At 36.3% G+C, this 16,540-nt stretch overlaps 2 protein-coding genes across 4 annotated transcripts; both read left to right on the top strand.

Annotated features, from left to right (window-relative positions):
• Nucleotides 1–5,986: 5,986 nt before the first annotated feature.
• LOC124413816 (keratin, type II cytoskeletal 2 epidermal-like) lies at nucleotides 5,987–9,428 on the top strand. Of its 3 annotated transcripts, none has more exons than XM_046894601.1 (7): nucleotides 5,987–6,575; nucleotides 6,735–6,858; nucleotides 7,501–7,665; nucleotides 8,083–8,524; nucleotides 8,609–8,770; nucleotides 8,884–9,071; nucleotides 9,164–9,428. In XM_046894601.1, the coding sequence occupies exons 1-7, from the start codon at nucleotides 6,203–6,205 to the stop codon at nucleotides 9,282–9,284; spliced, it is 1,575 nt and encodes a 524-aa protein (XP_046750557.1). In that variant the 5' UTR covers nucleotides 5,987–6,202; the 3' UTR covers nucleotides 9,285–9,428. The 3 variants fall into 3 exon arrangements, with proteins under 3 accessions (XP_046750557.1, XP_046750558.1, XP_046750556.1); XM_046894602.1 differs by having other exon boundaries at nucleotides 5,989–6,506; nucleotides 9,155–9,428; XM_046894600.1 differs by having other exon boundaries at nucleotides 5,990–6,575; nucleotides 9,155–9,427.
• A 293-nt stretch (nucleotides 9,429–9,721) lies between these two features.
• On the top strand, nucleotides 9,722–14,725 carry LOC124413933 (acetyl-coenzyme A transporter 1). The gene is made up of 8 exons (XM_046894743.1): nucleotides 9,722–10,102; nucleotides 10,215–10,449; nucleotides 11,170–11,459; nucleotides 11,532–11,877; nucleotides 11,970–12,154; nucleotides 13,372–13,489; nucleotides 13,580–13,795; nucleotides 14,410–14,725. Exons 2-8 carry the CDS (start codon nucleotides 10,246–10,248, stop codon nucleotides 14,587–14,589), a joined length of 1,539 nt encoding a protein of 512 aa, XP_046750699.1. The 5' UTR covers nucleotides 9,722–10,102; nucleotides 10,215–10,245; the 3' UTR covers nucleotides 14,590–14,725.
• The last annotated feature ends 1,815 nt before the right edge of the window (nucleotides 14,726–16,540 follow it).

Here is a 16,540-nt window from a genome sequence, read left to right on the forward strand (position 1 = left end):
GAAAAAGAAACTCTAGAAAACTTTAATCCAATATTTTTTTTTCTATTAATATCTTCAGACAAATTTCTATTGTCTAATACTGATTTGTAAATAAATAATCGTTGTGCTTGAAAAATGTTGTGGTTTATTTTTAGCAAAAAAATCCTTCTATTTTTTCCCGACATTTTTGATTTGTTATGAATATTGTATGATTTATCATCCAATTTTTTTTTTTTTTTTTTTTTTTTCGTCTTATCCGAAATAATTTCGAAAAAACGTGATTCGAAGAACTTATCAGTTAACACTCGAGCAGAAATTTTAGCGATAAATTCTGAAGCTCTATGTAAAATGTTTCGGGGAAAAGATTCAAGCAAAAAAGCTCTGGTCTGTTCTACACAATATAAAAACAGAAAAGTGAAGCGACTGTGATGAACGAGATAGAGGAAATGAGTTATTTATGTATGATTCTTGGTCGGGAAGTAAGATAACAATAAAATAAATTTTGTCTATTTCTTTCGCGTAAGTTGAGTCATTCGGAAATTTACTTATTTTATCTTCCGCGAGGTTAAAACGAAGCCAGATAAAAGTACCGAACTAAATAGCATGTTTAGTTGTTTCAACCATGCGTCTGTGTAAAGTAGTTGCATAGTTCTAGTATAAGTACGAAGAAGACAGAAAAGCGTGCAGTAAATTGAAATTAAAACAGTTCCAAAAAAAATTTGAAACTAATCTTCTATTAAAAATTTATAATACAGTCCCAGAAGCAATTCAAATTATTCTTTTTTTATCTTCCTAAACTTCCTGAATACATTCATCGATAATTTATTCGATTTATATTTTTCATGAATTTTACTGCAACACTTCAGTTCAAGTTCAGAATACATACTTTCAGTCATATTATATCTATCGTTGATTTTTATAATCATTAAATGATTTCTCCGCGTATTCATTGACTTATTTGTCAGCAACACTGGCATTGCTCCAAGGATGTGGTTATGCGATTGCTGTAACACTTCCGTCTAGTGCTTCGCAACAGTAAGTATTGAATATGACATATTTCACTATCAGCCAGTTATAAGTATTACTGTTCAAATATACGAAATATATATCCTAAATTAACAATTTGAAAAAAAGTTTTATGTTTAGATAGTTCAAATTAGCGAGCAAAATGAGCCGAAAAATATCAGAATCGGATAAAACAAAGTATATTTTGATTACAAAAACTTTCTTTCAATTGTTGATATCTTAACTCGTTTTATTCAAATTTTCCCAGATTCATTTCTGTTAGATAGTAGCCCAGGTAATACAAAACTTAAGAGTTGTGAGAAAGACGTCTAAAGGATGTCTTCTGCGCCATTTTCTGACGCCTAAAACATATCTTCATGCATAAAAAGATGTCCTTGGGGTCTTAGAGAGGTCATAAAATGGCGCAGAAGACATCCTTTAGACGTATTTTTGACAACTTTCAGTTTTGTGCTGTCTTGGAGGGTAATATATTGTTTAACTCGTGGTCGATATCATTACTAATAAAAATTTCAAATCAATTAAATATGCGAATCCATACAATCTGCGATAAGAGCATGAAAGCATCAGAAAGTAAGTGTTTAGACGTTTTTGAACCCATTAGTTCGCAGCTTATTCCTAATTCATGACATGAGGAGACATTTTGAACCGCAAATGATACACCTCAACCTATGCATAATAAATAACGTGTCGAACAGAGTATGTCGACGAGTAGAATGGAAGAACAGGCTTGTGTGAATCCCGCAGACAGTCTGTGCGCAAAACTGTTTCTACTGCAAAGTCGGCTGTCCGTCGGCGCTTTTACTACTTCGGTTTATAACAAACGGCGGGAAAGCAGACGACGCGCATGCGCGGCGTCCGTTGCTACGGAGATGCGGAACGGCGCGCGGTGCGAGAATTTGTATTGATTACTCTCTATCCTGTCATCTTTATATATCTCTCTGTATCTCCCACCACTCTACGGGACGCTGGATGTGCGCTGGAAACACACGAGTATATAGTGAGATTGGTCTCGCTGTAACTATGAGCAAAGGTACATACATAACACAGGATCAAGGCGGAAATTTCTTTCGCCAATTTCTGCCAACGATGATCAGAAAGAAGCAAAGATTTGATCGGTTTAATTCAAGTCATTCACGCTGGGACGCAGCGTTCCACCTTTCTTTTTGGCAGTTTTTTATTTACTAAACTATGTACTTTTTTGGTAATAATTGTCACCAGTTTTTTGCTTCCACATGGCCCATGAAATATTCCCAAGTCTAAAAGAAATATAAAATTTATTCATTTATTTATGGGATAAATATAGCAGATGTAAATAAATTATTGAAATTCATACTTTTCCACGAATCTTCTATTTTCTGCTAGTCTACTATGAAAATCGAAATGCCAATTTTCACACAAGCTTAATACATTTAAGAATTTTTTCAAAATTTTTCTTGTTTTTTTTGTTTGTCCGCCATATTGGATCCGCCATTTTAGATTTTTTAATTTCGAGTTCAGATTCGTAATCAGTGACTCCAAAAACCATGTCTGTAACGTAAAGTCTTGTCAATATCAAATAACTTTTCGAATTTGCGTCCGCCACATTGGATCCACCATTTTAAATTTTCGAATTTCGAGGTTAGATTCGTAATCAGCGACCTAATTTGGCGATGGTACTGTCCTTTTGAAAAACTGATTCCAACTTTATTCACAAGCTTGGCAAATTCTTCTATCGGGAAATAGTTACAATTCAATGGTCAGATTTGAAAGCTGCTCAATCAATATTCCGAATGTTACAGCATTTAGTTTTAATCATAAAGTTTGTGATGGAACAGTTTTTTCTATTACACAAAACCACATGTATGCACATAAGGGTGACTTTATATTACAAAATAAATGAAAATTAAAATCAATATACATATATCAACCAAAAGTACATAAGATACCTAATATATTGTTTGGTTGCACTTTCATCCTTCGCTTCTCCATTATTTTCTATTTTTCTTAAATTCATTCGGTATTTGGTTATTTCAAGTATCCTGTAATCGGTACTGATTTCATATCACGAACCTCTGCGCAAAAATTTTCTGCTGACATTCATTGTTGTGTACATAACCTAATCAGCCTTTCGATGCGAGCTGCGCTTTTTTCAGGTCACGAGTTAAACGTCGTGCGGATTTAGCTTCGCTTGCGTCTTTGCGAACGATTGTTCCTGCTAATTAGATGCAAAAATACTTGAATTATACGGTATTTAAAAAAATTCACCATTCGATTTTAGAACTGGCGGTAAATTTGAACCAGCAAAGAGTTCACCATAAACGAAAGTGGAAACTTGAGCCATTTCCTTCGGAAATTTGCTCTTCGAATTACATCGTTATCACTTTAAAAGAAATATCTCCCAGCAGCAGACGACAAATATTTGAACTACCGGGGTTACTGGAAAATGTAATACACGAGAAATAAATCGACAGTGTCTCTTTCAAGTGGCCATCGGAGTCTGATTCTCTAAGTGCCAAAAACTGTATCCGTCATTTTACATGGATATGACCTAATCCCACTGGATTACAACGATTATTACTATAAGGTCTTGTCAGTGTCACCGAAAAAAAGTTTGCGCAGGCATTGTTACGAAATAATTATAATAACAAAACAACACGGAAATCTCGCAATTCGTCACGGCAGTCTTCCGCAACCTTCTTCAAGCCCGAAACACAATGGCGCATTTCGCTAATACAAAGGATGTGTCACCTAACTCCCAAATTATGGTTACTAGTCTTTTTTTTTTGTTTTTTCTTTTAAATATACATCGCACACTGTATACTATATTTTCTTCACCTAATAACGTATCATTACAATAACACATATTTATTCGATTCACATCTCACTTTGGAATGAAGTTTGAATGAATATTTTTCACAATCGTCGTTTTACCCCGAATATTTTTGGTAACTTTTTTTTATCACCAATTATTTCAGATCTGAAAAAACCGTGGAGTTTTTTTTTTTTTTTTTGTTTAACTACAATCCTTCTGCTTCTGGTTTTTCGTATATTCGTAAATACACGTCCTTCCGTTTCCGATTTTCGATAAAAAGCATTGTCGTATGGATTCCAATAAAGCAGGATTGATTCTCTGCAGCTTTATTTCGAGCTTGGCTTTTCACGCTATCAGTTTAGGTGTCTGAAAAAATTGTGGTCCAAGCATTCTTTTCAGGCACAGGCACCGGTTGTGTTCGATGGAAGTAAACTTTTTTCCCTTGAGGCTCAGGCGCCAAAGTAACACAGAGAATGGCCAGCAGGATAGCCGGGGGCTGCTAAGAAATAAATGTTGATGAAAAGGAAGGGAAAAACGTGGTAACAGAAGAAAACGCTAAAGCTAAGGGAATTCGACCGAAGAAAAACTACGTAATATATACCCTAACGTAGATATCGCGTGTGCTTTTTCGATAAAACTTTTTTTCGTAATCGAGGAGTTTCGCATGTCGAAATAACTGCTGAACCGCGTCGAAGAAGAAAAGGATTAGATTATTTGAAGTATGTACTAGAATTTCCTTAGAAACATTCAAATAATGAAAAGCAAAAAAAAAAAAAAAATTCCAAGCTACTTTCTGCTCTTTAAGAATTATATTTGCAAAATATTTTCTAAACGTTATTCATACTCTTTTATTTACACACCTGAATTATTATTGCCTGCATACCGGATTCACGCAGAACGCTCCAAATTAATAAGCGGATCTAAGTTTTCACCGGAAATGTTCATCGACCGTGTGTATAATGACATAATCCTTGAGATTCCTTGAATTTTCTACGCACAGTTACAAGTCTGAAACACGCTGCAAGAAACAATGCAAAGCATAAACTGACTCGCTGGCTTTATTTCTCACCAGGTGAGAAACAGATTTGTATCTTTCCAAACTCATGTTCATAGATCATCTTCTCTTCCTGAGAGTTGTCAATAAACGTATAGTTTTGTATTTACATATGCACTGCATTTTGTGCAAGACTGTTCAAGGACTGCCAAAACATCATAACTCAAGAAATATGGAATGCTAATTGTTTTTCCAACATCATGATTCAGCGTAGAAATCCGAGGCTGGCCACAAATTTTTGTAAAAAAAATTCCACGATATTTTCAGATTTTCTAGAACCAAAGTCGCAGTTTTCCCTGACATTTTTCCGGTTCTAAAGTTACTAAAACCTAAATCGTTCAGTTTATTACCTTTGAAGTCGGTTTAAATTCAAATTGAAAAAAGAATATGATGTACAAAAAAATTAGCTTAAGCCAACTTCTTTTCTCGACGTAAAGAAGTAAATTTTTTCACCTCAAAAAATCATTTCTAATTCCTATTACAGAAAAATGGTATCTTCGCTATCTTCCATGGCCAAAATAAAAATTTACCTTTAAATTCCCTGATATTTCCAGACTTTGTGTGGCTACCCTGAGTTCTCCCTACAGCATCTAAGAAAATCGAGTCAATCTCTTCTCAAGTATTTTGATATTCATTTTCGTTATGACCATAATGTGTTTGTGAACAAGGCCAGCAAAGGAAGATGTCACAACAGCGACAGTATCTTGGTTCAATTACAAGAATCTTGGTCTGGCTAGCGTCACTGCCATTGTAGAGATCGTAGAGCTGGAGTGTCATTAGAGTTGGAGGTACCATGCGTGACAATAATCGCATGGTTAGGTTCTTCGTCACACTTTTGTTTTCACCGTACTCATCATAGCGTCACACTTGGTGATCGCAGGGACGAAATTCAGTGGATAGATTTTTTATTATACGCTCCTGGAACAAGAGACACTGAGAAAAATGTGAAATATCTTTCGAATTATCCATCGTGCATTTGGAATGTTGATGGTAACATTCCTACCGCAGGATAGTGAATATGATCATGAGACGCCATTGTTCATTAGATATATATATTTTCTACTGTCTACGATGAGAATTTGAACGATGGACTACCGAATCGTTAGATTCCTTTGACCTCGCGGAAGATAAGAAGCATGAAACCAATTTTGAATGAAATGAATTCGTCCCTGAAGGGCAGGCAACCTGTGATAGTTCTCCCTCCCATATGCTAGTTCAACGGCTATATAAGAGGTGTAACTGGGAGCGAAGAGAGTCACTTTTGAATCAGCTGAGTGCTAGAAGATCAGAAGACTTAGTTGGAGTGTGTTTTCGGAAATTTCTTGTCTCGTATTTCATAGTAGTTATTAAAAATGAGACTCCTGTGTGGTGTCTCAACCTTTTTCCTTATCTTCTGCGCAAGTGACAGTGCTCATACTGTACCGAATCAGAAGAATAGAGGTTCCAGATCAACCGTGGACAATGTTCTGTTGTTAGATAAAAAATCTGACGAAAGATTATCCATTGATTTAAACGATAAACGGAGCAATGCGTCGATCGCGTTTGATGATAAAGAGGGCGAAGCTGAGGATGGAAGAATATTGGCTAAGCCGGAAGAATTCCGGAAGACGAAAAAGCCGCGAACTTTTCTTGGACCACTAAGTTTGGATTTCAAAGATAAGTTGAATCCGAAACGTGGCATAATCTACGACACACGCGACAGTATTGGTGGTGGCTTCACTGGTGGTTAGTGCAAAATTTTTATACACTCTGTAATATTAAAACACAACGTGCCATCAACTTACTGCTTCATATTAATAATTTTTCGAGACATTCCGAGGTCAAAGATTCAACTATTTAAAATTTTGGTCCGTCTGTAATTCTATCTTTCCATTCACTCCACAGGCTTCAGCTGTTGTGGATCCAGGTATGGAAGTTCAATGTACCCCGAGAGACCTGAATATGGTTACAGCGAGTCCTCTGGGGGTGGACGATATTCGTACAGACCATCAGGACGCCCAAGTGACAGGTTGTGGCAAAATTACGATTGTATTATTCACTCACATCTCTCATAAGATTATCTGACGTCGTATTGGCTCACAGTCATTTCATATTCCATACCACAAAGGTGCGTGAAATATAACTCCTGTTCCCTAACTCATCAAAATTTATTTAAAAACTGTGATGCTACTCTTTCACTTCTCGATAGACTAATCACGTTAATAAATATTTTGATACATTGTAGTGTCAACTGTTTGACGGATCACAGCTCGTTGCATCTGCTCGGTACGAAAGTAGCTGACTTTCTCAAGCGACAAGTACACCAATTTTTTGATATATTGTACTGCAAAAAGTAGGTTACTCGATGTATATAGTCGACTGATCGTACCTATGCTGAATTCATAAAACATTTTTTTTCAACCTTTTCACTTTACATACTTGTGCTGGAAATGGTTTGTATCTCCATTTTAAGCATCCAAGATGTTCTGCGACAAAGTTAGGTGGCCAGAATAATTATTTATCCTTATAATTGGACCCAGTGGTCCCAAACACTACTCCACGTTAATAAAGTGATATAACAATTCGATTGGTACACTCTTGGTGTAATTCACACATTGTGAGAATGGTCCGCTACGATATAAGGTATTCATTAGTTCCCTTCATACGATAGGTATGGCACACCGAGTTCTGGTCATCCGTCAGATTCGTTTGACGGAGATCGTCGGCCTGGCGGTGGAGGGGGAGGCGGTAGTTACGGTGGTAGCTCTGGAGGATCATATCCCTCGAGATACGGGCCACCCAGAGGAGGCTACAGCGGTGGAAGTGACGGGGACAGGTATGATGAAACCGCAAACTCATGAGTCTTGTATAACACAAGTAACACATAGTCGACTCACATTTGACATATCGCGGGCAGAAAATGGAGTCGACGAATTGGAGAACAATGAAGAGAGCGTATTTGAAACCAATAATTTACCGTATTTCAACCATACGGCCACGATTGTTCGTTAGGTTGTTAATTGATATTCAGTAGTGTACCTACAAGTCGCTTGTAAATTGACTTGTCGTCAACGAAAAATGGGTAAACGATGAAACTATGAAAAATCTTCAAGACGTTTTTGAAGATATTCGTCGACATAGTACCAAGGTTGGATCAGGTTCGACTTTTGGTCTATTGACAGTCATTACCACATCTCACAATCAGGCAAACAGTCAGCATCTTTCCGACTTTCTCATACCCAACCCATTACAGGTATAACAACGAATTTCGCCCAGGCTATGGAGGTTCATCGTCATCCAGTTCGGCAGGATCTAGTGGATTATACGGTCGACCGAGTTTTAGTATAAATGGACTTGGTACCTACGATCAGGGACATGGATCTGGTTATGGTGGAAGTGGTTCGAGTATCGGAAGTAGTTTTGGCGGAGGTGGATCGAGCGGTGGCCACAGTGGCTATGGTGGTATTGGGTCTAGTGAAGCCGGCTATGGTGCAAGTGGACCAGGAGGTTTTGGAAGCAGTGGATCTGGTGGAGGTGGAGGATACAGTGGCTATGGAGGTAGTAACAGTGGTCCCTTTGGCTTTGGTGGTTTTGGATCAATGGATCACGGGTTTGGCGGAGGTGGAAGTTACGGTCACGGAGAAGGAGGAATGATGCCAAGTCATTCTGCTGGCGGAAACATTCAGACCCAGAAGGTCAGTTATCGTTATATTGGGCTATTTTTTGGGATGAGGAATTCCCAGGCTTTGTGAATGATGAATCGTACCCTATTTTATCAGGCCTTGGCTCTGAAAGCTCTTGCTGGTGTTGCGCTGATAGGAGCTGCTGCTGCCTTAGCAACGAATCCAGTGCTGTTGCCTCTGGGAAGAAAGAGGCGGTCAGCTGCTGACAATTTCTGGAATGAACATCCTTTGATGTTATTGAAGGAGTATATTTCCCAGGTACTTTGAGTTCCTCCTCAAAATAGATATCGATCATGTCATCATTCTACTTCCGCACGTAAGTTGAATACATTGATTCCTTTACCACGTTAATCGACATGCTTAATCCGCAGATACCTAGAAACGATATTAAGAAAGAAGATATCGTTATTCTAAGTCGTTTCCTGGCGTCCCGAAAGTGTGTTGCCAGACTGGCTTGTGAAGTACAACGAGAATACTTCGCGGAACTCGCGCAATACAAAAACATAAACGATAGAGAAAACAGCATATATTACAACTTGGAACGTCGATTTTTGGATTTGTATGACAACAATAACTTTTTATATAATATTTACCTGGTTAACGCCATTCACTGTCTAAGGATTGATCGTATATAACTTTCAGGGTACAAAGCAACATTTTGAACAACAATTACCTCAATGAACATTTGAAGAAAGAGATCAAACTGGCCTTAGCGATTGGTGCCCAAGAAGGAAAATGTGAAATCTTTCTGTGCACCGTGCCGGTGGACTGATAAACATTGTTCACTGATTAAGTTTTTAATAAATTTAAGTGCTCACCAAAATAACTGTATTACATTAAACACATCTGCTCTTGTTTGGTTATAATTGCTCACTTAGGTTGTTCTTTATTTTTTTCCTAATCACAAAGTAGATTCCCAATTCAATATTATGGGTATATGTTTGAAATGATCACTTACTTCGCGTGTAACTCATAATTGGCTGATAGAACACTTGGACCAGTAGAACAGGATATAAGCTTTATTATCTGGCTGATAGATTAAGTCTGTGAGATTTGTACTGCCATCTAGCGGTTGGTTTTCGATCGTCGATAAGTTAGAGACGAATTTTATATTACCAACGGAATCCCCGTAAGAATAGAAAGCGTATAATAAATGAATGCTCACTTCTATGGGTTTTTTTGAAACTGACGTGTCCCAAGGCAGTAACCTTGGAAAACGGCAACCGACACAACGTGGCAGTCTGAAAGCGAGCAGACGGCCTTGTTAATGCTTTAGTAATAAGTATTGTTTGATCGACGAGTGTCGAGCAAAATGACAACGAATTTTAATTCAGCTACGTAAAGGCTTAGTGAGTCGATCCCATTTTCAACATATCCAGTTTATCAACTATTCACACGTGGCGGTCTGTAACCGCGGTAAAAAACGGATAATCCCGTTGAGGTTAGATTCACTCGTCAAACGCACAAACGGTGCACTTGAAAATTGCCGTATACGGCAAATATTCGACACCGAGTTGGAACATGTTGAACGTTTTGATATTTTGAAGTTAGCAAACTTGAATTGGCTGTAGAATCTTGAAGAGAAAGAGCGTGAGTAATTTGTTTTTTATATAAAATTTGATAATTTTACTTTCAGAAATTTTTTTATACAAATTTATAACCGATAAAATTATTGTTGACATTATCTTTATTGGCACTACAGTTTTAGCCAGTATTCGTCGACGTAGAGAATCATGAAACGACGTTCAGAAAAAAAGAATACCATCGAGGATGGAAGTGGTGAACCATTCGACGCTCAACAACACGGAGATATTCGTGGCGACGAGAAAAACATCGCTATATTATTCTTTCTCTATCTTCTACAAGGCATTCCAATCGGTCTATCCAGTGCTATTCCTATGATACTCCAAAACAGAGGAGTTTCGTATCGTCAGCAGGTAAATAAATAAAAAATAATCCAGAACAATCAATAATTAAATTAAACTTATGAGAAAACAGTTAATAACATATTTTCAGATCCAAAATTTATATGGAAGAAAAAGTATTTCACGATTTATATAGATTTTATTTTGACTATTTTTCATCAAAGTTTTAATACTGATCTGTTTTTATAACGTTTAATTCGGATGAATATCACTTCGACTTATTGTTAACTTTTTATTAACTGTGCCGAAGTAATATTTTTATAAGATTCTTTGAAAATGCTAAGGATAGTGTAACAAAGTCGATAACATTATGTTCTTAATGTATCAACCGTTCTTTTCCTGCAATTGTTTTCAGTTTTCTGTCACGCCTCAGGAAATCACCTATTATGATGCTTCGATTCATGTATTTGTCACATATATTTGCATAGTAAATTGTACGTTTCAGTCTTGTGATAAAATCAACAGTACGAAAAAACGAGTTCATTTCAATGCACATTGACTCTTATCACTCAAACTACATTACTCAGCGTCAGAGAAAACTCTTATCTCAAATTTTTGCAGTAAAACATTTATCAATAAATGGAAAAACTTGCGTTATTATCTTTGAAGTTACATAAAAATATCGTATTTATTGTAGAACTATTGCACATGCTTCGAAGTCATTAGTATTTTGGAGCACAATGATTTTTATCACTTATGCATTAATAATCATTTTTTTTTCCTCTGTTTCAGGCAGAGTTTAGTTTTGTAAATTGGCCGTTCTCGCTAAAATTATTATGGGCTCCGATCGTTGACTCCATGTTCTCCCAGAGATTTGGGCGAAGAAAAACTTGGCTTATACCTACTCAGTATTGCATGGGGCTATTCATGCTCTTTTTATCTAGTAACATAGACACTTGGCTCGGCGACAAGAATACACACCCAAACATAGAATTATTGACTGCGCTATTTTTTTCTCTCAACTTCCTCGCCGCCACTCAGGACGTAGCGGTCGATGGTTGGGCCCTTACCATGCTCAAAAGGTATCTGGTCACTGCTCGGATGCAATAAAGCTATCAAAGACTGTAAAAACTTAATCTTGTTAATTTTTCTAGGTGTAACGTGGGTCACGCATCCACATGCAACAGCGTCGGACAAACTGCAGGCTATTTCCTCGGTTATGTGTTATTTATAGCACTTGAATCGGCAGCATTTTGCAACGGTTATTTGAGATCAACGCCGTCCGAAGAAGGACTGGTCACATTACCGGGATTCCTTCAATTCTGGGGTTGGATATTTATCGGCACAACAACCCTGGTCGCAATTTTCAAACACGAGGACAGCGTTGGGCCTTATAAAGATGAACCAGAAATGGATATAACGCATGCATATAAATTGTTATTAGATATCATCAAGTTGCCGAGTATTAAAACACTGGCGATCATTTTGTTAACTGCCAAGGTTTGTCGATTGTGACTTACTCAGGGACTTTTTTCCCAATCTGTTATCAATACTTCGATCGAATTTGATAAACTATCGAACTGTCGTTCTAGATTGGATTTTCTGCTTGTGATGCTGTGACAGGTCTGAAAATGGTAGACGCTGGTATTCCTAAGGAAAAGATGGCTTTAATGGCAGTTCCTATGGTGCCGCTTCAAATTGTTTTACCATTGGCCATAGCAAAATATACCGTCGGACCAAGGCCAATGGACGTTTACTTGAAGGCTATGCCGTACAGGTAAAGTTAAAAGCAGATAACATATCACATGGTCATTAATTCTGCAGTTAGATAGTTGCTATTATCTATACAATGTTCGACATTTGAAGTTTCTAAAGTTTTGCTAATATTTTTCCATCGGGTATCTGATGTTTTAACCAATTTTTAGCTACTTCGTAATTAACGTCATACTGGACAAAAGTTATTGTACATTAGTATGATTGGATCTACGAAATAACAAAGTTTTAATCAATTTTATCAAAGGCCAGTTATCACAAGGATTATGCGAGATTCTTTGGAGGACTGCTCTCGGCCGCTGTCTAATCTTGCTTGAAAAGTGGCGACGATTTCTATTCCACCTCTTTTTATTAGCTGCAACAACCTAGAACACAAGGACAGACCTAATTCTTAAAGGGGGGGTATCAGCGTAAAAAAAACACTTTTTCTGTGAATTTTTTTTCAAAGTATGGATTGGAAAAATTCATTGAAACCTTTAGTGCATTATTAAGCATACTTTTAACAATATTCTGTAATTTTTTCATGCAGAAATATTGCGGAACAAGCAGGTTACAGAGCTTGTCCCAGAGCGTTTTAAAAAAAAAACCATTTGCGGTGTTCACTATATCTCGGTCGGAAATTAACTGAAATCAAAAACCATTGAAATTTAGTCAAAGTATTATCAAATCCTCCCCCCAACGTTCTACGAATTTTTTTTTTTTTCATTTAGAAATTTTTGGTGGCCATCTGAAGTGTAAACTGCTATTTTCCACGAAAAATTCCACCATTTTGTGGGTGGGAAACCCCCTTAATGTTAAAAAAAAAAATTTTAACTTAACGTTGGGGGGAGGTATTTTATATGTAGAAAATGTGTACCAAGTTTGGAACGAATCGGTCAAGTAGTTTGTAAATGGCAGTGAACACGGACTTTGAAAAACTAGTTTTCAGAAAAACGCGTTCAAAGTTTATTGAGCTAAAAAAGTGAAGAGAAAAAAAGCTCTGTCACCGGCTTGTTTTGCAATATTTCTGCATGAAAAAATTACAGAATATTGTTAAAAGTATGCTTAATAATTTACAAAAGGTTTCAATAAATTTGCTCAATCCATACTTTCAAAAAAAATTCACAAAAAAGTGTTTTTTTTTTTACGCTGAAACCCTTACCCCCCCCCCCCCCCCCCCCCAAGAATAATAAAAAATAGATACATCCAAGATAATAACTCAACCGTTGAATAATTTCACAGGCTGGCTTTTGGATTGGTTGCCGCGTTTTTAGTATGGCTTACACCCTTTGTAGTGGTGAATGGAGATGTTCCACTTTATTACTACATCGGCCTCATCGTCGTTTACTCCATCCATCAGGTAGTGTAGCCATCACCTTTTGGCGATTGCATCCATCTTCTTGTATCATTTTACAAAAATTTATATCACTCGTGTTTTATCAACTTTCAGGTCACTCTCTACAGCATGTTTGTAGCTGTGATGGCATTCTTTGCAAGAATAAGCGATCCTGCTGTGGGTGGTACTTACATGACGCTACTCAATACGCTGTCCAATCTCGGTGGGAATTGGCCGGCTACAACCGCTCTCTGGTTTGTTGATGCTTTCACCTTCAGGCAATGCAGTACGGATCCTACAAATGATTGCAGTACCGTAGCTGAACGAGAGGTGAGCCGTGACGCTATTATAATGCTTGACGTTGTTTGCAGGAGTTCCTTAAAACTGCGTGAAGCTCCAGTAGCATAATTCCAAATTTTTCGCTATCGTACGATCGAAATGTGTTGTTTTTTTCTGAAAAATTCTTAATTTTGTTTTCAAATTCATCATTTCTCGTAATTTTTTCACCAGAATAAATTAATATAAAGCATTGTTATTGACAATAACGTCAACCATTAAAATCGGTATCTCAAAAATTGCTCAACCGATTCACCTCAATCTTGGAAACAGTATTTTTGGTCAAGTGTATTCACTTTGCTACAATCCGAATTTTTTTTTTTTTTACAAAATTACAACCGTTTTGAAGCTGGAATTCGATTATTTCGTCCAGAATTTACGTATACTTTTTCTAATTAACGAAAAATTTGATGGTGAAAAAAAAGTGGATTCGCAAAACATGTCAACGAGCGAAATGGTCAACATTATTATCAATAAATGGTTTCTTTAAATTGATTCTTTTACCGGTGTTACTTGTATACATGAAAAGGTAAGGAAATATGATTCTCTCTGAAATAATAAAAGTCACTAAAATCTGATTGTTAATTGTACTTGTAATACTCTTTCAGCAATGTGTGAATACTAGTGCTGGCAAGTGTCACACACAGTTGGATGGATACTACATTGAAAGTTTACTTTGCGTTATCATTGGTATTGTCTGGCTGAGGTGGGGGCGAAGGAAAATCAACTATTTACAAAATAAACCACATTCGGCATGGCAAGTGGTGACACCGCATCATAAAAGTTAACGTCAGATTTTCAACGTCTAGATTTTCTAATTTTTTTCTTGTGCATGATAATCAAGGAATCGGTATCAACTAAAATTTTCCAAGAAAAAACCAAAAAACAAGCACAAAGTTTTATATATATATATATATATATATCATTTCGAATCAATTCATAACTTACAATAACAATAGATTTGTTTCGGCCTTCGAATTTGGCTGACTTCGACTCTTGTAAATTTTAATTATCATAAAATGACTGAAAACTTAGCTTTTCAACGTAAAGGCTGACCGTGAATTTGTTCGTTGATTTCATCTTTGTAATTCAGAAAAGAAACACGTAACTCAATTCAAAATTTTTATACTCCTATGGTTTTCAGCACAATTCGAGCAATATAGTGTGTTGCAAGGTTTCGACGAGAAACTTAAAACTAAGTATTTATTTTTAGTACAGACCTATACTTAAAGTGTGTATGGTGCTTCTATTCCATTCGATATGTTTTTACCGTGTGTTAAGCCAACGGATGCATCATTGCTTTCAGTTCGATACATACCAAGGTCGTGAAAGAATGGTGCACCGGAAATATTCATTCGTATTCCGTGGCAAAGTTTTCTGGAAACGAAATTTTCCTGCTAAAATTTTTCCATAGAGTATAACTGCGAATTTCCTTTTGCGCCAAACTAATTACACTCTGCATAAAAGTTGTGATGAATCTTTGTGCTGCTTTTGTGCCGTGTGTCGCAATTGTTTGTCTTAAATGCGGGCGGGACTCGTTAAATTTATTTTACTGCAGGTTGTAGAGAACATAGTATTTAAATAATTCTATTGCCGAAAACGTTCGGATGGTGCAGTTCTCTTTTTTGTTTTCCTTCTTCATTTTTATATTCTTGTGAGAATTCTTCACACCCAAGTGGACAGAAATGATTATTTGTTTATTGTTGTTTTTCTTCTTCTTTTTTTTTTTTTTTGCTATTCGTTTCGTCATTTCTCATTCTCGAACTTTATCGTACGGTGAAAAACTTGATTGTTTATATCAGTTACATTCCCCAGACGAGACCATTAAAGTTTGAATATAAACGTGAACATGTAGATTGTACATGAAAAATGAAATGTATCATACTATTGTATTTATAGAAAATGAATTAGTCTCATGTCGATTTTATTAGAGATACAGTACCCCAGTGAAAATGGTGTCCAAAAATTTTTTTCCCATAACGCTTTGAAATGAGATTTATGGTGAAGATTTTGAAAAAAATTCAGACCACTCAATCGTCTCTGATTCTGATTAATTTAATTAAATCTCATTAAAATTGATAAGAAATTGAATACCGAATGACGTTTTTGCGTAATAATGATATTAGATTTTGTCGAGAAGTATTTTTGGCCATATTTTCACTAGGGTTCATAAAGTATTTGGCTCCAAAGACAGCGAAATATTTAAATTAAAACACCAGTTTGTATACCACAGTTTGTTATGAACCACAATATACAAATCGTGATTTTTGGAGAACCGGTTTGTTTCACTTTCTCCCATAATTTCCATTTCCTTCCTATGAATGAATACTGTCTAGAAAAAATATGGTTTATTTTTATACCAACTCCAACATGCGTAACATATACAATTAATAATTGATAGACGTACATATTTCAATTTATGTTATTTCGGTACACCTGTTACTACAATCCTCATCATATATTTTAGTCTGTATAGATTTAGACTTATTGTTAAATTTAGATTTCAGACTCTGTATAGATTTCTGAAAAAAGTCTTACTCTGTTCGTGAAAATCGAGGAAAGGTCAGGGAAATGAAAACATGTGCAGAATAAAATATGAAATCTCGTGAATCGCGCGCCCGATTCGTTATTCAAACATATTTAAATTAGAGAACTTTCCACGCCTTCGGAAAATTATTTTGTCACGTTTAAGCTCTTTGGTGCAAAAAAAAGAAAATTAAGGACCATCAATTATCACTA

This window comes from Diprion similis, chromosome 13, assembly GCF_021155765.1.
Source record: "Diprion similis isolate iyDipSimi1 chromosome 13, iyDipSimi1.1, whole genome shotgun sequence".
In the NCBI taxonomy this organism is placed as follows: domain Eukaryota; kingdom Metazoa; phylum Arthropoda; class Insecta; order Hymenoptera; family Diprionidae; genus Diprion; species Diprion similis.

Excerpts from the sequence above, each read along its gene's own strand:
- LOC124413816 (XM_046894600.1), top strand. The coding sequence starts at position 6,203 with ATGAGACTCCTGTGTGGTGTCTCAACCTTTTTCCTTATCTTCTGCGCA. Across the intron at positions 6,859-7,500 it reads TCAGGACGCCCAAGTGACAG|GTATGGCACACCGAGTTCTG; the intron begins GTTGTGGCAAAA and ends TTCATACGATAG. Across the intron at positions 9,072-9,154 it reads GAACGTCGATTTTTGGATTT|GGTACAAAGCAACATTTTGA; the intron begins GTATGACAACAA and ends TATAACTTTCAG.
- LOC124413933 (XM_046894743.1), top strand. The coding sequence starts at position 10,246 with ATGAAACGACGTTCAGAAAAAAAGAATACCATCGAGGATGGAAGTGGT. Across the intron at positions 12,155-13,371 it reads TTGAAGGCTATGCCGTACAG|GCTGGCTTTTGGATTGGTTG; the intron begins GTAAAGTTAAAA and ends ATAATTTCACAG. Across the intron at positions 13,796-14,409 it reads GTACCGTAGCTGAACGAGAG|CAATGTGTGAATACTAGTGC; the intron begins GTGAGCCGTGAC and ends ATACTCTTTCAG.